At 41.7% G+C, this 23,496-nt stretch overlaps 1 protein-coding gene across 1 annotated transcript; it reads left to right on the top strand.

Moving 5' to 3' along the window:
• Positions 1-14,941: 14,941 nt before the first annotated feature.
• On the top strand, positions 14,942-21,837 carry rgmd (RGM domain family, member D). The gene is made up of 3 exons (XM_082524363.1): positions 14,942-15,472; positions 18,069-18,580; positions 20,322-21,837. The coding sequence occupies exons 1-3, from the start codon at positions 15,379-15,381 to the stop codon at positions 21,012-21,014; spliced, it is 1,299 nt and encodes a 432-aa protein (XP_082380489.1). The 5' UTR covers positions 14,942-15,378; the 3' UTR covers positions 21,015-21,837.
• The last annotated feature ends 1,659 nt before the right edge of the window (positions 21,838-23,496 follow it).

The raw sequence follows: 23,496 nt of genomic DNA, 5'->3' as shown, positions 1-23,496 counted from the left end.
CTCTCTTTGCAACCAGTTTCATACTGTGACACACCGCCACCTCTTACAAACTGCCACCAACCAGTCAGGCAACACACATTTTTCCCTGGAGACTAGTGACTGTACCGTGTTTAACATGACAGCCAATTTTCAAACATTTGCAAACGATGTCATGCAAGGAACCTCTATAATAATAGTTACGGTAACAAAGAAAGAAATATTCAAGGAACAAGCTGCTTTTACTCAGAGTTGAATAAATACAGTAAGTTATTTTTTTCATCACTGTTCAATTTCTGTTGTACATCCTGGAAATATGATTATTTATATCTGATTATATGTAATCAGAGGCAAGATGTAACAAACTACAAATATGTTGCAGTTCAGCATTGGTTAGTTTGCAGCATTGCAGTGATGTTTGCAGTGATGCACGATACTGGACTGGTGCAGAGCAGCTGTGTTGTTCATGGTCAATGATTTGTTGCATCAAAGGTAGCAGACTGTGATATCTGTTTAAGCTAGTGATATTATTTATGCTCACTGAATTCTATATTTATACTAGAGGCTGGAAATCAGCTTTAGTTTGTATAATAGCTGCGTACATCTTGCTGAATTTACAAAGAGCAGCACAGCTCAGACGATCACATCATGAACACAAACCGGATGTCTAAGTGATTGGGATTCCCACACTTGTGAAATTTGTTTAGGTTTGAAGTACAATATAACCTTTTTTGTTTCGCTCTGCTTGTGTTGTACATAATAGTGTTCAAGTTCATATTTAGGATGAGAATTTTAGCTGAAATAAAGCCTATTTTCACCTGTATTAATATGGCTTTATTACTGTATTAATAAGGCAGCGATGCACAAAAACACCTGTTAGAAGAGGTACTTATACTTCAAGTACCTTTTCACTTTTACTAGAGTAAAGAAATTGAATCTGTACTTCAAGTTTAAACACAGTATTTTTTCAAATCTGTGCTTCAAATTAAATTAAGAATTTGGACTTTCACCACATTTTATACATATATTTTGGTATTGATGTGCAAAATTTTAAAAGTTGAAATTTTAACAATTATCTTGCCAGATATTTTTTGTACAGTGTGGCGATCCTAATAAAAAATATCATAGTTAAATCATCCAGTTAGACTTTGGGAAGACACAGAAATGATGTGCACATCCAGGAAAGTGGCGAAAGGAGAAAGTAGAGCAACACTCTGCACCCCTGGTTTCCTGTACTCTCTCCCTCCTCTACCTACCTTAATAGATTACATGTACAGAGCTGGTGTTGTGCTGAATTACAAGAAGACTTAAACAGATATACAATGTGGCGAAAGAACAGAAGAAGAAGGAACATTGAGTATTCAGTTTGGAGAGGAAGAAGGCAAATAAGGCGATTATAATTCCAGTCACAGCTAGCACAGCAGTTTGTGCAGTGATCCTAGATTTCTTGTGCAACCTCACAACGTTGTTCCCAAGGGGCTCATGTGAAGGCATAGGTCAACCACCCCTTTCCTGACTCACCACATGTTAAAGGAATTTAGTGGTGCATTGTGGGATATGACACTGGTAACCCCTGCAACTTTTTCCAAATTACTAACACATACACTCTCAAACCTGTCTGCAGTTTCAGCCGTGGAAAAATGGCAAATGTTAAAATGAAATGGCAATATGTAATGTCTAGAAGCATGTCAATAATGGAACAAGTGTGTACTGAGAAAATAAAAACGGTACATGTTCAAGAATACGTTTATAATCAAGTAAGTTATATTACAAATCATGATTATTTCGTATTTTATTTAGTAGTTTCCATTAGATCTTAATTAGCCATAAACCTCAGTGTAAAATGACCCGTTTCCATATTTTCCTTCTTATCTGAGATTGCCTATGATAATGTCACTGGATGACTAAATAACACAAGCTGGATTTTAGGCTTTAGGCTTTAATTGTGTACCAGTCTCCTCCTAGTCTTATCCCTTTACCAAACAGAGACAGTACACACTATTGCAGCATAAAAGAAAAGATAAGGCAGACAAATACAATTCTTCATGAGAGGCAAATCTTTGTGATTTGCTTAATTTATTCATCACACTCTTCTCTTCTCTTCTCTTCTCTTCTCTTCTCTTCTCTTCTCTTCTCTTCTCTTTTCTTCTCTTCTCTTCTCTTCTGAAACTAATTACAGGTTATTAGTAATCAAACCTAAAGGTTATGGGCTGTAACTATCTGCCATCCTGCAGGAAATTGAATTAGGGAGATAAAGAATGAAACCTGAGCGGTGGATTTTTCTCAGTCAGGGACAGAAACCTGCCACGTGTCATTATTAGACCCATTAACGTTGTGAAAAGTTTCTGTTTACACTGTGTCGTTTGAAAACTAAATAAAACTGAGTGAGAGCGGAGTAATTTGAAATCATGTGGAACAAACTGTGACAATAAACATTTTCCAACTGTTGCTAGAAGGATTGTGGTAACTGAGTTCATTATTCAGATCCCCGTAATTATGGTAACAAATGTACTTGAAAAAAATGGCTTTATAAACATCATAAAGATCTTCACAGCAAGAATATGGGGTGTCCATTTACAGAGCCATGTTTCATAGAGCAGTAATTGCCAGTTTCTTGTCTCACTGTGGGGCCTGGAGCTGTGTTGGGTGAGAGCAAACTGTGGAGCTGATGGGCATCTGTCAGCCAGCCTCAAGTGGATGAAACAAATCCGCAAAAATGGCCCAAAAACGGAGGGAAAGTTGTGTAGAAGGAGGAGAATAAACACTCCTCTGATCGCTTAGTAAAATGTTTCTTTTGCATTACAGAAAAAAAAAAAAAGATTGGTTTGTTGGGCCAAACATAACACATGGATCTATCCAGATGGGGGCGGGCTCTGTTTTAGCCTCAGTATCTTTGTGCCTGTGAGCCCAGAGGGAATACTTGGAGCCACAACAGGCCTAAAGGAGGGCTTGGCCACAGGTGGTGTCCAGCAGCTGCTATGGCTTTGTATACCCAAGCACACATAGCCTAAACTAATGCCCATTGCCTGAGTATGCCGTATCTGACATATGCCTAACTGTACATATATATGTGTGCACTGCATACCAATGTAATTAGCAAAGAAAGACACAAAAAAAACCCCGTGCGCACACACACATAAATGCATGGCAGCAACCTGCAAGGCCACAGAAATAGATTATAAGATATGGAGACATGTTTGTACATATATACACACATTCATAAACATGCCTAAGCAGTCACACAGATACTCCCTGCACTAGAATAATCCATCGCTAAGCCAAATGATGCATACTGTACACAGACACTCTTGCACCAGGCTATTATTTTAAATATTCTCCTCGCATCTGGCCTGCACACATCCCACATGCCAGCACAAAGACTGCCTGTCGCTCAGAACCAAAGAAAAAGAATTACACCCTCATGACACAATGCGATAAACACGCAAACGTATGCAAACACCACGCATAAGTCGGATGGACCGTTAGCCCTGCACAGCCGTAATCACACATGAAAGAAAAAGACAGGAAGTAAAAAAAAAAAAAAAAAAAAGCACCTCACACTCCAAAAAAAGGAACGGTACCGTATGTTCATGTAAAGCCATTCCCACACCCACATAGATTCCTAAGAGAAAACTCCAGTGTTGCTGTCCATCTTTCAGCTGTAATGCTAGACACACACCCTTAGAAGGGAAAAACCACAACTTTACACTTTTACTGACTCTTGATTTATGACAATGTTCGCTGCCAACGTGTCTTTCTCTATGGCCACCTCAGTTTTCTTTAAATGTCAAGCCCTCATATGCTGAAATTTGTTTACTGTTTATCTTATGCTTTTATTTTTTGCACAAAGACAAATTTCCAGTGGTTTAAATGCTGAATGCAGTGATTTGATTTGGTATTCTGTTTTCCTTAACCATAAGCAGAATTATTCTGTTATGTAATCCTGCAAACTTGAATAAATATGGTAAATGCTCACCAAGTTTCCAAGAAGGCCTGCTCACTTTGTAAACAAGAGGAACAACAGTGGCAATTTATCCTGGATTCCAGAGCAATGAGGCAACAAATTAAAACAGGCATTAGTGGTGAATATGAGCCCTCTTAGGGAGTAACAAGACACATGACTGACAGAAACGTTATGCAAACTCTCCCACAATTGTCCCTTTCATCGATCCCAGGATACAGACTTTCTGCCTTCCAAACGAGTGACTCAAGTAGAGGGAGAGGACTCCAACCAGGAAGGTGGGATTTATTTAAAAATCTATCTTAACTCCAAAACAACTAAGAACTCACATGCATTCCAGTTTCCAACCACCTCCATGTGTTTGCATAATTGCATCCAAGAATTTCATGTGTCGCTGCACTCTACAGAATCAGTTTGCTTGTCTGCTTGTGCATCTAGATCACTGTGACTTGCAAAGTAGGCAAAAAATATAGTGTGACCATACCGCTTTACCTCTGTCAGCTGACTGCCTATTTGCATAGAATGGTACACAAAAAACAAGAAAACAACAAAAAACAAACAAACCCAGATTTATCTGACCTCAGAGGTCTACCAGCTGGGTTCAGATGATCCTCTTCACAATTCAGGGCCAGACTGTTTTGTTTGTCCAGGCTGTGTAGAAGAAGGGAGTGGAGTGAAGCTCATATTTGTACCTGGTCTCACAACACTCAAGCCGAACCCCCACTCCCGTTTTCCTGTCCCTTGAGCCGACGCATTTCACGGCTGCCGTAAAGAAAAGACACTGCCCTCAATTTCCTGTGAGAGAGGCCGTAACGGGGTAGAAAACGTATGAAGAAGGAGAGTAAGCAGTAAGAAAATACGCTGACAGCGATCTGAAGTGTACAGAGAAATTTAAACACCTTTTTTTAAATGATCCAAAGTGAGATAGATTCATGGATTTACGGGATATAGGATGTTGTCACTGTATTTGACTGTACAAACAAGAGTAAATCAATATGCTGTCCAATTTGATTAAGTAATGCTGATGCATGGAAGTTAGGCGGGTGATTATTTGTTAATACTACAGGCCTGGTCTTGCCCCTGTGTGTTCAGATCGTATATGTCTCGTCATGACTGTGCTGGAGGCAAAGTGTGCAGCAAGCATTCATGGGAGCCTGTGATTGTTGTGCTCTCTAACATTTGTCTTTCAGGAGACATGGGGGATAGTGGGGGATGGTGGGGGCTACTCTAAAATCTGACAAATTGCTGAAAATTGCCTTCACGCAGTCATTCCTGTTTGGACACACTTGGCACATCTGGTTGTGATCTGGCAACAAAAGTGCTGCGGCGGAGGGCTCGGCTCTCAGAGTGGTGCCACATATTATCCCCACTCTTCTCCGCCTCCTCCTCTCTTCTGGTTTGGCCTGCACACATACTGATGATCTTCACCCCCAGCCCACTGCTTTTTCTGTGGGGCACTTGGAGCTGATGGTGTTGTGTAGTGATGCTTGGCAGTTGTCCTGGCGGAGCATTCCTGAGCACATCTTTGACTTTAAGGGTATCAGTGGGTTGTGAGGCGTCTGCAGAGATGAACGCAGCACTATGATGCTGCAAGCGTGCATATTTTCAAAAAGGAAAGCTGCTCACAATGTGTGAGCAGCTTTCCTGACGTGATAAATTATCCATGTTTGGAACTGTTTCGCACATATGCCTCCTGTTCAATGGTGGTGCATAACAATCAGCAGAGATCGTTTCGTTTTTTCCTTACATCAAATATATCAGTTGCATGCGTCGCAGAAAGCCTCGTCTCAGTGTGCCGCTGTAGCTTTTACTAATCTCTCTACTCTGCTCAGCGTCTGCGAGGATGACTGCATGTTTTCCATGTTAACACTGCTGCTGCAGAATGTCTCCACGGAAAAACACAACACGAACAAGAGGTAAGATACTCCACTGACTCAAGTTCTGTGGAATACGATGCCAAGCAAAACTCAAAAAATAGGCTCTAAGCAATAGTTCACATACTCGTGCATGCAGCCACAAAGAAATATTGGATAGATTCAAATCTCTACTCTTTTGTAGCATGTGCATCAAATAAATATGCACTGGATTGTGAAGTAGAGGAGAGGTCGTGGGTAAATACTTGCAGCATTGTCAGTCCTGCAGCTGTGTAGCTGAGAGAGGAAAACTGAGTGCACAGCTGCAGACTGAGGCCTCAGCTTCTCAAATTGCTTGTGCCTCAGTTTCCTGCTCTTTCTACCCGAAAGGCCAAACCAGGCCCTTATTAGACCCACCCCCACCTTAATAATCCATGATGTCACCCCAGCATCACTTTTTTGCTTTGCTTGATATGTTTTTCATTACTCCTGCTGGTGCCACCCCCATTGTTAGTTAAATATTAACAGGTGTTTGAGTCGAAGAGGACAAGGAGGTGAAATGAATCCATTCGGCTCTTCTGTTCCTGTCCATTCGTCTATCTGTCCATCTACTGCTATCACCACATCTGCTTCAGTTTTTACTTCCCCTGGTTTGTTTGTCCATCTGTATTTGTGCCCCACCTCCACCCCTCTCCTTCAGTGGAAGGAGGCTGAGGAATGATCAGTCAGGCTTTGATGCTGCTGGCCCCTGCCCTGGCTTTCCACAGCACATGAGCCCAGGCAATTATAAAAATGCTCCTAGCTGCCTACTATTAGTCTGTAATGCCCCTGTCTGGAGCATGAGGAGGGCATAGAAAAGAGAGATGAAGAGTTGGAGAAAAATGAGAATGATGAAGAGAAAAAACAGGCTTGTAAAACTGACTGACAACTTTCTCACTCGCACCGCTTTGAGTAAAAGAAAGAATAAAGTGTACTATACATTTCTGGATGCTGTAGCGCACATGTGGCAGGCAGGAAGTACTTTGGCATGAGCAGGCGTGGGGGGTAGGGCAGGAGAGATGATGGCCCCTTTATTCCCAGCAATCATTAGACAAGACTCCAGAGGAAGTCAGAAATCAGCAAACCATATGATCCATACTTCCCGTCTTCCTAGAATATAGGATTTGTGCTTTTTAGACCATTCACTGTGTTGTCTACAGCTGGTTAAAGCTTCCATTCATTGTGCATAATGGTAAGTCTGTGTACCAGCCGTTAGAAATAAATCATTTTGGAGCATCACTTCAGCTAGGGACAGTCCGCTCTAACCAAGAGGGGGGGTTTTAATAAATACATTTTATTTTAATTCAGCTCCATCCAAGTTCAAATAGTTCAAATCAATTATGTACTGTGAAACTATGAAACTAGCTGAGAAAAAATTAGCTCGATAATGTAAGTTTAGTAAACTAGTAAACTCACTTCACATTTTAAAAAGCTTGTTGTTCAAATATATGAACTCAAGCTCCAGATGCTAAAGTCATTTTGATCCCTTCAGTACAAAGACTGTAAACCTGCTCCCAGCGACTGCTCTCAGCTGCTCAATCAATCAGATTATTAGTTTGAATCCAACATCTCACGTTCGTTTTAAGTCTGTAAAGGAAAAAGAAACACATTTTACATTAATTAAGTAGCAACAAGAATACCTTTATAATAAGTAGACTTCAATCTTGAACCATATACATGATCGACCACCAGTAGTTTAGGCTTATAGTATAAAATGAGAGGTTTCGGGTAACTTTCAGCCATAAATTATACATAATACATTGCATCTACAAGAGCTGGTAGCATCATAGATGTTTTCTTGTCTGAAGTGTGGAAAATAATTGATTTTTAAGCCTTTACTTCCCAAAAACATCGATTTCTCGTGTAATTCCTAAAAAGCTATTTTTATATCTTCATTCTTCATAGATGCATTTTTATCCACTTATATCCACCAGATTATGGCAACAACATGGATCATCAACGATTGAAATATCTGCAAGAAATCTAAGAAAACTCCCCTCAATCCAAGCTTAACACATCATCCTCTGTACACTGCAGCAGATTGAAAATGCATATGTTTCTTTTTTTTGCTTTTTTTTAATCCTATGCTGACAGACCTTTACCTTTTACTCAAAGTCATTATTCTACTTCTTACCACGGTTGATCTCTGCTTACGCTCAGACCAACACCATGTTGTGTGATGAGTTTAAACACAGTGAGAACTGGATTTACTCTGTGCCAGGGACAGTAAAACTAATAACTCCCCAAAATGCACTTGTGCTATATCAAAAGACAAAAAAGAAGGGCCAAAGGCTGAATCCAATTAAATTTTCCAAATCAGTTCCAAAAGAGAGGACGCTTTTGAAACAATAGAAATGCTGTTCCAAAGACTGCGGATGATCCCGTCCCAACCCACCCAACCCAGCTCTGTCACACTCACCCTCGCACCTGCTGTGTGCTGTGAGAGGAAAGAACAAATGGAGGGATAGACAATGTGTGTATGTGTGCATGTTTGGAAGAGAGAAGCACAAATGGACATGCAAGCTCTTGTACGAATGTGCGTGTTTACGTGTGCGCGGACATATAGGAATGCATCAGTGCTTGTGGCACAAGGCAGGGCCTCGGCTCGATTTAACCCTCTGCCGAATGCCACCGTGACGCCAGTCTGACTTTGTGTGGCCGCATGCCTCCACTGAAGAAGCTATGGAAAAAATCTGTGGACCAGTAAGTCTTAGAGATTACATGGCTCCTCTCGTCTCTGGCCTCAATAATGCCTCAAATCCAGTGGTACCATGTCACTGTAATTTGGAGCTTTCCTCTTTAGAAAAAAAAAAATCAAATCTCCGTTCCATCTCAGATCTTTGGTCACTGACACTTTTGACGGGCCTGCTCATGAGCATGTGCACATACGTGTGCTTAGAAAAGAGCTGGCTTGTGGATGTGTGTGTACATAAAAGAAAAAGGGGGATGCACGAGAAAGGAGATTACATGTTGAAATAGCAATGCATCAACTAAAACACAACATTGGCTTGATTTTTTAATTGCCTCTCAGCTACAATGAATGGCCAGTGCAGCTGTCTGCGTGAACAGCTGCTTGACTGAAAAGATTGGACAGAGCAGGCTCCGGGAGGGCGGAAAGAACAATGCAGGAAGAATCATATGGACTATGAGGTATTTTGTAATTTCACAACTCTGAAAAATGCAGGCAGGATTAGGAATCGTTTTTATTGGAAATTCACAGCTGTTCCAGGACATATTTCCCAGGGAACTTGCAATGACGTATTTTCTCTGCTGTCCGGAGAAAGCAGAAGCAGCAAGGTGTATTGGTGTGTAAAATAAACTGAAGTTGTCATTGTTTCTTCTTCTTTGGGCTTTGTTTACGTGGAATCTTTGAGCCCACAAGTTGCAATTTACAACTGTGAAAGAACTAGGGGGTCTAAGAGATTCGATGGAGCAGTCTGTATGGATTTCCTGCAGAATATTTGTCAGACTTGAATTAAGTACTGTTGTTTTGCTCACTCCCTCTGTCTGCCTCAGCCCGAGGCCTTGTGGCTGACTACCCTACATCTATAAATCACCAGGAACGCATGCTTATGTCCTGAAGCAAGCACGCTGAGTCAGTCTGGCAAGGTTAATCACATTCACATCTCCTCAGCCTGTTTGCAGCAGCAACTGATAACCAAACACACATTACAGGGCATGATCCCTCTTGTTTGTGAATTCTGCTCATATTATCTTTTACCAGTGATGCCACATGAAAGAGTTTGATGTAGGTAAAGCCGTAGCTCCACTGTTTTGTTACCAATCACAAACTGCAGTGTCCCTAGTGAACAGCACAAACATAACACATGCAATATAGGTGTTAAAACAGAGATATGGAAGGTGGGGTGGGGCAGGGGTGGTAGTAGTAGTGGATGAAAAACGACCACAATAAGAGACAGGAGTCTCATTCACATTGCACACATTCTCAGCTTTCACTGGGGCCATTGGTCTGCCGCACTCATATCCTTATGTCTTTGTGTTTGATGGACTTTGGATTGTATGGGAAGCTTTCCAAGTTTGCCACATGGTTTAATGCCTATGAATATGTCTGAATATAGCTAGTATAAGTATATTATCAGCATGGGTGTGATTGCAAATGTGCATGTGATCGCGCTTCAGTCTTTCTTCTTCTTTTTTTAATGCTTTAATGCTTTCATTTTTTTCCTCTTCTCAGAAGTGCCCTACCCAGATATGTAGGAATTATGCCACATCGCTCACTACCATCCTGCTCTAATCAAAGTGCCGATTCTTGAAACAGACAGCTGTTGTCATGTGCCTCAGTTCCAATGGCTATATGTCCCTGTAGCTGCCCGAGTTCTTAGTTGGCCAGCTGAATTTGTAGGGGGAACGAGGGTTAACGGCATCCACCAGTTCAAACTCCTTTCAGAGCAGTGCGTCAATTCACAATACCACAAACATACTGATCTAAGGTAAGTTTCTTTTTTCTCCTCTCTGGCATGTTCGTAGATTTCTAAAGATGCTATTCAACATTTTAGGAAAAAATAATTAACATCATAAGGGGTTGTGTTAGGTTGCTTGTTTAAGTTCTTGTTTAAAATAAAATTAGTCGACAAAACCGTATGACTAGATCTTTTGGAGCCCACCGGAGCGTCGATAGGACCTTATAAACACAGTAGGTGGGTTTAGGTTGTGTCTTCCATGTACATGATGCCATATAGCCATATAAGGATTGGCTGAACTACAGACTAAATGTCAATGTGAGAAACATCTGCTGAAAAGCAGGGCGAGAAAAACAGCTGTATCAGTTTCCTTCCACTCCACTCACACTTTTCCCCACCTAACAAAGCAGTGTTCAAAGTACAGTGTGAGCAATGAGTCAATCCAACTCGTTGCATGTTCATCCAAATTTTTCCGCCTTAAACCAGCTCAAACAGGAAGAAAAAAATCTGTAAATGCCTTCTGGGATAAAAGACCATAGATCAGAAATGCTAAATGTATGCTCTAAATGGTTCTTGTCCATCTATTCCTGGTTTAAGGCAGTTATCTGGGAGGGCGAGAGCACAACTAATGCCAACAGCTGCAGTTAAACGTAGGGGTTTACTGCAAATGCAGATTAAGCTTTAGATGCAGAGAGTGAAAAAAACAAAACTAAAAATATGTAAAACATAAAATCTTGTAAAACATTATTACATTAAAATAGGTATAACTGAATTAAATCACATTCACGAACCATCTACTTATTTATGGAACTTAAGATTAGAGAAAGTGTGATAAAAAAGAAAAGGTTTGATTTTTTCCCCCCTCGTTTTAGGCATAAAAAATGCATTGATTAATTTAAAAAAAATCATTCTGGTGCAAACTTGACTGGTTTAAACAAAAATGTTACATTTAGCATCTGAAATTGAGTGAACTACTGCGCATTAAGCTGGACTGTGAATAGGCCTCTGAGAGCAAAGGAAGTCGTCATAACTCAGCACAAAGCATCATCGTGTATCATGATGCAGGTAACTAGAAATGGGGCGGTGTTCAAGATAAAAGACAGATGAGACATGTTCAGACAAATGTATGCACTGGAAAAGGCAAAAGATTTTGCTGCTTTAAAAAAAAAAACACTGGAAAGGAACAAAAAGACTGAAAAATATTGGAAAATGTAAATTTAGGCAGAAGCAAACCCACACAAATAAGTAAGGTTGAGGTCAGAGAGGAAACTGCCCTGAACTCTCCCTTTAGGCTGACATCAGAGGTCCCTTTGTGTGCTGCACTCCATTTATTTTACCCATCATCCCTCATCAGGCTGGGATGACCCTGTGACCCCAGAGCTAGGGTTACCTGTCAGTTGACTGTCCATTCTTGAGCATGGGGCTTGATGCTGTGTCAACATTTGTCCTAGAAAACAGGAGTGAGGAAAACAGAGGAGCTTGGTTCTGTGTGGAGAAGAGAAAAAATAGAATAGTTAGACAGAACAAGTCTAACTACAGAAACTGCTTCACATTCAGCTTAACTGAATAACTTTCTTCTTTTTCTCTTTCAAACTCGCAAGTTGAAGCTGTGCAGCATCCTGACTAGTACACTCTGTGCACAGATGACATGAATGTGTGATAATTCCTGTTTACTCAGAGACAGGGCGATTCAAAGAAACACAGTAAACTTGTGCTCGCATGGATACCTACTGAGGGGTTCCTACAAAAACACTCCAAAAGCCCCCTTTGTGTGTGCTGTCAGCTATCAATCAATCAGGGTGCCGTAAGTGGGATCCTTGAGTGGAGATGCTATCAGCACTGCCACATATACACTCACACCACAGTTTCCCTTATCTTCGCAGAGATAACAGATCCCCTCTCACAGGGAGAGGCCTGAACCAGACACACTCGCTTTCTGCATCTCTCTCGCTATCTGTCTCAGCTGTGCCATAGGCCCCTTCATTTCAGATGGGGGGCCCTCAGAAAAAAAAAAGTCAATTTGCTTTGGTTCCTGTTTAAAATTCAATAAGTGTGTCTCTTAAATTGCAGCCGCGTGGTGCTAGCGGAGGCTACAGAGGGCTGCTGCTGCTTTTGATTTCAATCTCTGATGCTATCAGCCTCCAGAAGAAACATGATACATGTCTCAGTTGACAAATCTAGACAGGCATGAAATTAAACAAAAATCAGAAGCATGAAACAATACCAATTTCCTGCAACTGTACTTTTTTATTATTTTGTAAACATCCCATTTCCGGGAAAACTAAAGTGTTTAAGGTTTGCGGTGTCTTTCAATGAGTAAAGTGAACAGATGGTTCAGACTTGTGAAATTAAGTGGCTTTACAGGTTAAAGTGCAGGATGCGTGCATGTTTGAAGCTACATTTTTATGTACCCTGTTGCACTTTATGTTTACACTGCTGAGCGGTAGATATGTGACATCACTGCAGCCGTTTTCTTCTCTGGTTGGAGGACAGCGAGCTCAGGAGATGGTTCTGAACTGGCAGCGTTTTGGGGCTTCCACCAGACCACAGCACGTTTGCCTAATAACAAAAACAAGCATCCTGGTGTGGAGCTGGTCCCACAGTGTGAGGACCTTAATGAGGAACATGTGGAGCTGCCCAGACACACTGTCAGAGGAAACCCAATCCTTCACTCCCTCTTTTTCTCCCCCTTCCCCCTACTCTCCCATTCTTTCTTTCTCACTCTCTTTTGCCTCACTTTCCACATTCTGTCACAAAACCCGGGGTCTTTAGCACTTCTTTTAGATTGTTGAAATGTCAAATCTTTATTGTATTCTTTCTCAGGGGATAAAAGTTTCTTTTCTGGACTTTTTCTATTGTGCCACTATTTTAAGTGACCTGCTGTGAGCAAAAGAAAAACCCTAGCCTTGATCTTTTTATATGATAGACACCTTTGTCATGTGCCCGCTCTCTCCAGTTTGTTTTAGAGAGAGTTGGTATTGTATACATAAATGCTGGGTCATGCAATGCAATACGCCAATAAGGAAAGAAACGAATAAAGAGGTCTTTCTCCACCCATCAAGGCTGACAGGCGGTCTCTGAGTTTCTTTCATGTGCTGAATTCATCCTTACCATCCACCTGGATCAATTAACTGTTTGCTTCAGTGGCCATCAACCCCACAGTGTGGAACCTCAGCTCATTTAGTAGACAGGAGCTTTTTGAGTATAATTATTATATAATTATAATAATATATAAAATCAAGTATAATAGATTTTGTGGTTTTTAGAGACATGCAGATGTATGTATGGGGGTTTTTCATCTTCAGTGCTTATAAAAGGAAGTAAAAAAATGTGTTTTCTTTTCCCAGGAAATGTCATCACACTCCTCTGAAGGCAAATTTTATAAGAGGTGAGACAAACCTGATCAGCAGATCTCTCTGTCATACTGAAGCAGTGCTCTCTGTCCAGGCTGTCACGGGGAAAATGAAGCGCAACCTGTTTAAGGGAATTTAAAATATGACCTAAAGCACAGCCATAAAGTAGATCAACTAAACAAACCTCCAAAATTAGCTGCACAAACAGAGTAAGGTAGATCCCTCCGGGGGGATAAACTTGGCACAGTGGATCCAGTGTGACAGAGGCCCCTCTGGCAGCTCAGAACAATCCAAACGTTCCACTTCGGTGGAGCTGTCTGCCCCCCTCCATTACAAAAACTACACAAACCCATACACACACACACACATATATATATATATATATATATATATATATATACATATATATATATATATATATATATATATAAATAATCTCTATATATAGGCCTTCAAGACCTTTTGCTGGAATGACAGGCCACCTGAATCACACAGTTGTGTTGCTGGAGGAGCCTGCATGTGTACAGAAAAGCCAGTGATCCAGTAAGCGTGTGGGTTCACTTCTCTCGCATAAAGTCTGGAGGGAGGTGCGCAGGAGACCCACATCTACAACCAAAAACATTCCAGTTGTGCTAAAACAAAGCCTCAACTTTTAATCAAACTGAAACTACACCAGTCTCCATTTTCTAAATATCAACATTTTATTCAGTAATGGGTCGGCGCATTAACATTCTTTATTTGCATGGCACAAAAACCGCAGAGTGTGTCACAGGCGAAAGGCTGAATCTGGTGAGTCTGCGTGCCTTGCAGATGGTCCGGCCTCACAGCAGCTGTGCAAATGAAAGACAGAGTGTCATTAAAGGAGTGAGAGAGATGGAAAGTTGGCCACAGAGGGAAAAGAGTAACACACAAGTTGCTAACTGAAAATGTAATGGAAAAAATAATAGCACGCTGAGATTTTGCTGAGAGAAAATGAATTTGTAGAGCATTTTTTCTGAATTTTGGAGAACAGTGTCAGTATTTGTGTCAAGTATGCCTATAATAATTTACATGTTAACGGTAAACTGCAAGCCATTGTCAGTGATAAAGGATTTTTCACTCAGTACCAGCTAATGCCATGTTCTGCTTTTAAAATATTCACTTGATAATCTGAGACCTGTATCAAATGCTGTCAATCAATAGCCACCAAATCTGTAGTGGGGGAAAACAGCAGGTGACAGCATCCTGCTCCATGCTGAAAACACAAAAACATTTGCCCCTCGGGTGGGGGACGGGGGGTAAAAAGAACATTTCCCCGTTGGTGCAAAAAAAAGTTTGTTGCACAAGTTTATATCGTAATTCTGCATGAGAAAACTGCATTACTTTCCACTTCTGGATACACTAAATGCTCCAAATTCTCATCTTATGCATCCGCACACAGTTTAACTACTATAAACAAGGCATGCTGTGATTCTTCGGTTATAATCGGGGCAATTACAGCTTCACACCGCCACGACTGTCGCTGAAGGCCCTTTTCCACTGTCCTCACCCCCCCGAGTAATTGCCACTACATGTAAATATCAAGTGGTTAGTGAATAATTAGTCTTTCATTGGCCAGCAATCACCTCTGGGCCCCGTCTACACTTTAGACCCCTCCCTCGTAGAGCCGCCCTGAAGACAGGGGCCCCTTTGAATGACAGCGCTTTGGAAGGAAGACGAATTTTTGTCTGATTTCTCGCAGCCGCAGCGTCGATGAGAAGCAGTCGAGGAACTCCATTCTAACTGAATGGATTGGTATGGGGAGAAGCGGACCTCAAACCACGGCTAAGCGGCAGCTTTGGGACTGTGTAACGTTGACGATGGTTTTACTTTCGCTGCTGTTTCGACCAGGTAAGTGTTGCTTTTCCAATCCGTGCTCCCCCACTCCTCCTAATGCCCTGCATACAAGGCTGTGTCCCGGTAATGGAGGTGGATAGGGAAAAGTTTTCCTGCTGTTGTGTGGCTCAGATGTGACTCTTGTCAACTTTATGCTGTACTTGCATGCATTGTGCGGTAAGGGGTAATTAATGTGGGGTTGAACAGAGCGAGGAAAGCGGCCGTTGTTTTGCGGTGGTCGTCGGCTGCGGGGACAAAGTAGGTCCTGTCCTGCTGCTGCAGGATCCCAGCCTCCAGGCTGCAGCGCTGCTAGCAGATCAGCACGAGTTAACTCGCTTTCTGGACTCATTTTAGGGTCAAACATTCCGCTTTTCCCTTTCCACACAGGGACACCAAACAATCTGCTCCTAACCGCTCAGTGGCCAGCACGTTTTGGCACGCCCGCATTACTTCACTTATCTTTTTACCAACTTATGTAAAGTTACGACTTAGCTTCCCGTTAGCATAGCTCGCTAGCAGCTGGCGTCCAGCACCCACAATCAGCCCGAGAACAAAACCGCGGAGCTTTTTCCCCTTTTTCTTCTGTAGGCAGAAACACCGCAGATGGACACATTTCGTACTGTAGACAGCGCCCTGTCTTTCCTTTCACGTCTCAGTTGTTTGAGTTGTTGGAAAAACTAAGGAGAGCATGTTAATTCACCTATTCATGCCTCATTTAGCTACCATGCATGGGGGTCCAACTTTTTGGCCTCTGAACGTGTTGGTGGCTGCTATCTCCCAACCCGGGATCAAAGACCAGCTCGGCTCAGAGGCATTCTTCATTTGGATCGTAAAGTTTAAGTTTTGTTTCTCACACAGGCGATTTGTCTTGGTATGGAGATTTGTTTTAAACTCTGTCGGTGGTATTATTTGTTGTGTTTATATGAGAAAGTAACTAGTGCGCATGCTTGTAAGCACTATGATAAAATTAAGATATTGTTTGTTTGTTGTGTTTGTTTGTTTGTTTAACAGAAATGCACATTACTGATATATACGCTTATCATTTCAAAGGAAGTGTTCAATCATGATGCCAAAAATAAACAGCAGCCTTAGTGACTTTCAAAATAAAACCTCAGGTTCATCTTTGTTCAAGAGTCATGATGAGTCCACTAAACCCATCACGAAGCTTAAGAGGTTATTATTGTAACCTATATGAGCCACCATATCTGTCTGTTTTTGCATTTATGGCATTATTATGCTATAAAAAAGTTCACTGAGTTGGGCTCGGACAGAAACTCGTCACGTCAGATACACTAATGCGTGATTTACTAATAGAAGCACTCTTTGTGTGGTCGCTTTGCTTTTCTCACGCTTTAGTGCTTCCCACATGGTCCCCAAACTTGTTGGTAGCTTAACTAAGTCCTCAAACTTAAAGAGCCTTTGGGGGGCTGTATGGCTGTTGATGGCAGGTGATTGTCAAAAAGTGTCAATCACGGCAGACTCGGGTGACCTCTTAGCAAGGCGGGGGAAGGCCTGTTGGAATTCAGAGGAGGGATGCGTCTGACTTGACCTCTCGCACTCCATCTCGGATCAGCGCTGGTATTGAAGCGCATTGGCTGTGAGAGGCATTAATCATCCGGTGCACCAGACTTCTGCATAAGGGAAGAAAGGGTGGAAAAAAACCCCTCAAAAACATAGTGTTTACCGATGTGAAATCTCTGTGCTTATCTTGTCTTTGTCCAGGCTGTTTTGGAGATTAGGTGCAGCTTTGGAGTAAATACAAGATTATTCTGTTGCAAACAGAGAGCAGTTTATTGCAGTTGATCTCACTCTTGCCGTAAAAGTATGTGTTGAGATTCTGGCTGATCCTGATCTGAGATGGAAATGTTTCTACCTTGCAGCAGGAATTACTATCCCGGTCAGCGTATGAGACACGATACCCAAAAGTAATGTGAACACCCTGAAAGGAAATTGACGAATAGCCACATTTTTTACTTCTCTCCCAGAAGTAGTTGTAGGTCTTTGTTTTCCTTGATATTAAATAACCCACTGGTGGATCATTACTTAACTGGGAACCTTGAAACGGACCACCAAAAACTCTGCTACACAGCCTATACTGCTCTTCCCATACGTTGAGCCTCACTGTGCCATGCATTGTGGCTGGACTTCACTTACCTCCAGCAACAGCCAAAACCACATTCAACACCCTCCGCCAAACTAATGCAGGTTGGTCGCCTCCTGCAGTGAGGCTACATGCTATTTCTGTGAGAGCTAGTTGGGGGAAATAAGTTTTGACTGACTTTGGAGCACAGTGTGGGATTAAGGCCTCGTGAGCTCACGCATTTGCGTTTTAATGGCTCTCCTGATTGAGCTAAACTTGATAGTGGAAAAGCTGTGTCTGCTGCCTCATGCACTGAGGTAATATGTCTGTAAATGTCAGATGGATGGTAGGGCATTTTGGGAGATTTTTTTTTTCTGGTGCACATTAGTTTACTTTTCAGGAATTATTTATTTTTTTCAGAGTGGGGATGAAGTGTTCTTACTCAAAAAGAGAAATTCCCCTTGCAACCAGCCCGATTGTAGTACAGTTTTGTGATCATCATGGGTTTTTTTGTTTGTTTGTTTCTTTTAGCACACTGCCAGCAGTGTAGAATCCAGCGCTGTAATGCAGAATATGTGGCATCTACCTCACCGTCCAGTGGTCTGCAGGAGGACGTGGCTTTAGATGTGGACTACTGCATCGCCCTGCGGGCCTATGCCATGTGCACCCGCCGGCAGGCACGCAGCTGTAGGGGCGACCTGGTCTACCACTCGGCCGTCTTTCGCATTAAGGAGCTATTCTCTCAGCATAACTGTTCCAGCGATGGGCCGACCTCTTCCGACAAGGTCCCCAGCACGTCTCGGCCAGCTCTTTTAGAGCTCTGCAACTACGAGAATCGGGTCCTCGTGTCGGGCTCAGCCGGTCAGCAGAAGAAATACGCCCACTGTGGATTATTTGGAGACCCGCACCTACGGACTTTCAGAGATGAGTTTCAGACCTGCAAGGTCGAGGGGGCTTGGCCTCTGATCGATAACCGCTTCCTGTCTGTACAGGTGACCAATGTGCCTGTTGTCCTAGGCTCCAGCGCCACAGCAACTAGTAAGGTAAGGATAACATCAGAACAGCTGTGTCCAGCTGTGTCTGCACAGCTTAAATCTAAGAAATGTCCATTTTTTCATGTCTTAACTTGTTTAAGTTGCTCTTTCGTGTGTGTTTATTCTAACACCAAAATATGTGAAACTGCTCACAATTTAATTAAAGAAAATTAAAGAGTAGAGCAAAATTTTACTAAAATATCCCCAAAAATGTCAATCTCACAAACCCCTGGGGGAGGTGAAGCTCACGTAGACACTCCAACTGGTCATGTTTAATCTGTGTAAAATGTCAGAAACTTCCTCCGGTCACCTATGTCCATGTTGGAGACGAACACTGATGCAATACTAAGTTTTAAACGAATGCCCTACACATTAGGAAGTTTTTTTTTTTTTGGGCGTGAGCTCAAGTATTGCCATAAAGTATCAAACATGTGAAGTTAATCGTCATTTCATGGTGCCTCTCGAGTCTCCAGCATTCCTCGTGTCTTGGAGCTCCTTCAGATCTATGAGGGGAGAAGAGAGGAGGGGAGTCCTTCAGCGGTGTTGAATCACAGACATGCATGAGCGCTCTACCTTTAACACATGGGTGGTCATATGGTAGTGATTAACGCTCACTCAAACATTTTCCTCCGCTGCCACGATCTGGAATGTTTTTTCACCCCTCTGGTCAAATAATTAACTCGCTGCTTTTTGTGTAAATATGGACTCATTTGGAAAAATAAAGGAATAATTGGCCAAGAGCAAAAAGGTTTTTGTTTTTTTTTAATTCTGTTAATTAAATAGGATGGTCTCCCTGGCCTGATTGTGGTTTGTGTATGTGTGCACGTTTTCTCTCTGTTTACTACTTAATATTTAGCTCATGAAGCTGAGTTTTTAATATTAATGTTTTTTCTTCTTTGTCTTTTGCCCAGATAGTTTAAAAAATGTCTTTCATTGATCAGGCATTACTCTAACTGTACTAAGCTAATTTTAATTCTCCAAGCTAAACATAAACCAACAAACTACACGATGTTGTGTAATAGGATTGCTCGTAAAACTCGTAGTGCGTCTTGGCTGTGCAGCCTGATGTAAGACTGTAGTATTGGTGCATCTTTGCCAGCACCCACATGCCCCCATCATGTTTTCTGAGTTGTTTTCAGCTGCCAGACCCAAGACAGGAACTCATTCATCAAATAAAATACAACCTTTAAGTGTGTAAACGTACCCACAACCAGTGCTTTGTCAGGATCTTTTCATGAAACGGGGGTTAGGCCCCTTTCTGATGCTCAGCTGGACGATGGAGGAGAGAAGAAGTGGAGGTTTTGGACAGTTATCTAATGCAACCTTTAGATACAACATCCATGGACAACTAGTTGAGTTGTACTAGTTCAGCATCAGTTGTTTGCTTTTACGTGGAAATAGATGGGTGATGATAGTGACACTTTGACCTCGATTAGCCCCATTATGTTGCCTGTTTTCTTATATGAAACAGATTTTGTAATCAACATGAATTAATTGGCTAAAGAGTACAACAGAGACAAATCATTCTTTAGCAAGCTGAGTGTGAACCACTAACACCCTATGCATGGAAATATTTGGTTTTCTGCTGCCACCTTGTGGCCCTAAGTGGTACTACTTATTGGGCATCTGTTATGATCAGTTAGAGGAGTGATGTGACTTGGAGAACCAGCAGTAGATAGTTGATGGAGAAAAGAGTAAAGTTTCAATCAGTCACTCCACACTAATTGAATGTTTTTTGTCCTTATTTCAGATCACAGTGATCTTCAAGTCTTACCATGGCTGTACAGATCAGAAGGTCTACCAGGCCACCACTGAAGACCTACCCCTGGCTTTTCAGGATGGGACTCGCAGTGGCGGTGAAAGTGGCAGCCTGACCATCGCAGAGCGAGGTGGCTCCGGAGTCGGTCGGCAGGTGAGGATACAGGCCCGTTACATTGGCACCTCCATCATCATCCGGCGCGTGGGTAGCTACCTGACCTTTGCCATCCGCATGCCAGAAGACACCCTGGACTTTTCAGAAGACGGCGGCGGTCTACAGTTGTGCTTGCACGGCTGCCCACGCAACGAGCTCATCAAAGAGCACACCCTGGGCCATCAGAGCCAGCAGCCACACCTTCAAGGCACCAACACAGAGCTGGGCCCTCTGCGGCCTCCTCACCAGATCTACACAGTGGAGCGAGCCACTGCCAAGTGTAGAGAGACTCTGCAGGTGGAGGATGTGTACTTTCAGTCTTGTGTCTTTGACTTGCTCACCACCGGAGACCCCGAGTTCTCCATGGCTGCATATGGTGCTCTGGAGGATTTGAAGGCACTGCCACCCAGTAAACTGAAGCAGAACTCACCGAGGCCCACTCGCCTTCACAACCGAGGAGTGTCTCAGACTATCGCTGCTACTGCAACCAGCAGCTCATTGCTCTCACTCCTCATTCTGCTGCTTTTGTAAAAAAAAAAAACACATAAATGAATATGAATGACATGGACGTAGATGGATCATGGAAGCATTACAAGCTTGAGGAATTTGTGGATTTTGTGAACTTTCTGTTGTCATTTGAAGGATTTCGCACTCAGAAAAGATTGCATTTCTTCCCCCTTTTTCCCTTCTGTGGACACATCATTTGAATGCGAACATGAATGCATAAATGTCACACAATTTGGGGTCTAGTACACGTTTTTATCACATGAGCAGTTCGTCTACATTCAGTTTAAAAAGAAAAGTTAAGCTCACAGTTGTTCGTAAAGGTTTTTGTAAATATTTCATTCACATTCAGTAAGGAAGTGCACAACCTCTAAATGCTCCACCACATGGTTTCTAGATCCTCAGTGGTCCAGTATCCGTAGCACCTAACAGTTTAACTGCAAATATTGTGTATTTAATATCTTTCTATTTCATCTGTTGTTTTAAAAATTGGTGTTCTAAATACACAGAATCCAACAACTGTTTGTAAAAACTACCTATCTCTTAAAACCTGATTCGTTGGTGTGATTTTTCACCAGTTCTGTTCTTTTCCTGTGAAGCGCTCCCTCTTCAAGCTGTTTGGCTTCCTGTTTTTAAAGGTTTAAAACAAATCTTTATATAATAATATATTAAAAGAGTGTATATATGTGTTTTATATTATGTAAATTTGCCTGTGTATAGATGTTTTAACTGCAATATGTTTTCCATTTGTTGTGCTTAGTAGGTTATTTTGAGTCTTTGTAATTAAAGTAAACTAATAAGTGTTTGTTGTATCTGTAATATTCTTTATTAAAGTGTTGGACACGCCAGACTAAGATTTGTTTTTTGTCTCTTCAGTCCTGTCTCAGCAGTTTTATTTGATAATGGAGCTCTTATTTATTTATTTATTTATTTTTTGTCATTTCCTGTCATTACACAAATACTCAGGATGATGTGTAAACGTATCCGTCTGGGTGGAACGAACAGTTACTTCGAACATGGAAATTCATGACAGCAGTGCTGCTTTACAAACGTGTGCCTGCAGTGCTTGTCCTCTCCTGGTGGTGTCCTCAGTCCATAAGTCCTGACGGCTCCTGGTATAAAGACAGTTTTGACAAGCTGGCTGTGTAGCTGTAGGGATCCACAGTATGTTCTCAGTCCCCTGTGTAAATGTTACCTCAGAGTGCTGAGTTGGCTGCTGGCTTTGCTTTTGTCTGCCAGAATGCTGCATGGCTCTAAATAGGATTTAGTCTGTGGTTAACACCAGGTTAGAGTCAACAACACCACGCGGTGCGTATATTTGTACTCTATATGAACAGTGAGTGCTGCGATTAGAGGGAGAGAGAGCTGCGATCAGTTTTTATTTCTATTAAAAATGCAATTAAGAAAGCCCGGGCACACTCCTTATGAAGACATTAAGAATTAATGCTCTATAATCAGTCTACATGGATGTAATTTATATCTTGAATTGAATTATAGGTAAGCTGACTGTAATTTTATAATACTGAGTGACAGCATGTTTCATCACACATGCAACCATACTTAATCTCTCCATGTCCCATTTCTTTAAATAAAGACAATGTGACATTTGCATGATGTGTGAGATGACAGATGAAACCTGCCACGATTTTCTAATCTTTCACATGCGAATCACATTGCAGATGGCTGAATGTGATTCAGGTCTTTCTTGGCAGACTTCATCACCTCTTTCTCGGTGTTAGCGGGAAGGAAGGCGAGGATGGAGAATAGTACTGGCAGGAAAAATGTCGTTTTTGGGTGGTCCAGCAGTAGAAATAAGAACATTTTCTGAAGTATTCTACTTCAGCATGATATTAATGTACTTGCACTTTTAGATTTAAATATGTTTCATATCCAAATAATTTCCCAAGCTGTTGTTTGTCATCCATATAAAGTAACAATTTCAGATTTAGACATTAAAAATGAACAGCTTACAAGATACTTCCCATGCAGTTTCCAAGAATTTCTTTAAAAATTGCTTTAACCAAAAATGTCATATTTTCATTATTATGCTTTTTATTTTATTTTTTAAAAGATCAACAACACTACATGCCATTTATCCAATGACCCTTCGATGAAGCCTGAAAACTATGATGGGAATCAAATCAAAATCCCAATACCTAACTATAAATGAAAACCATTTAGACCTGCAACAGGAAATTGTTTCCTATGCAGTGTATTGATATCAACAATCTATTAATGTCTTATACATGACATAAAACACATGGCTAATATTGTCCAGGTCTCCCTAGTGTCTCTAAACAGCTCTGATTTGACATGAATGAGGGAGCTCTGGGGGTGTCTGTGCTGTTGGTGGTGGATTCTTTGGGTTGTGGGGTTTGACCTTTGAGGATTAAGCTTGCTCTGATGCATCCCAAGGATGCTTGTCTAAATTTGGATTTGGGGAGTTTGAGTCTGGATCAGCACCTTGGAGTCTTTGTCATGTTCCTTGAGCAATTCCTGAGCTGTTTCT

Source organism: Aulonocara stuartgranti, assembly GCF_965226115.1.
Source record: "Aulonocara stuartgranti genome assembly, chromosome: 23".
Classification (NCBI taxonomy): Eukaryota; Metazoa; Chordata; class Actinopteri; order Cichliformes; family Cichlidae; genus Aulonocara; species Aulonocara stuartgranti.
Note: the sequence above shows the minus strand (reverse complement) of the source record. Positions and strands in the feature narration are given on the sequence as shown.

What these genes read in the sequence shown, in the direction of transcription:
- rgmd (XM_082524363.1), top strand. Translation starts at nt 15,379, where the DNA reads ATGGGGAGAAGCGGACCTCAAACCACGGCTAAGCGGCAGCTTTGGGAC. An exon ending in TTCGCTGCTGTTTCGACCAG is followed by an intron (nt 15,473 to 18,068) that starts GTAAGTGTTGCT and finishes TGTTTCTTTTAG; the next exon opens with CACACTGCCAGCAGTGTAGA. An exon ending in GCGCCACAGCAACTAGTAAG is followed by an intron (nt 18,581 to 20,321) that starts GTAAGGATAACA and finishes TCCTTATTTCAG; the next exon opens with ATCACAGTGATCTTCAAGTC.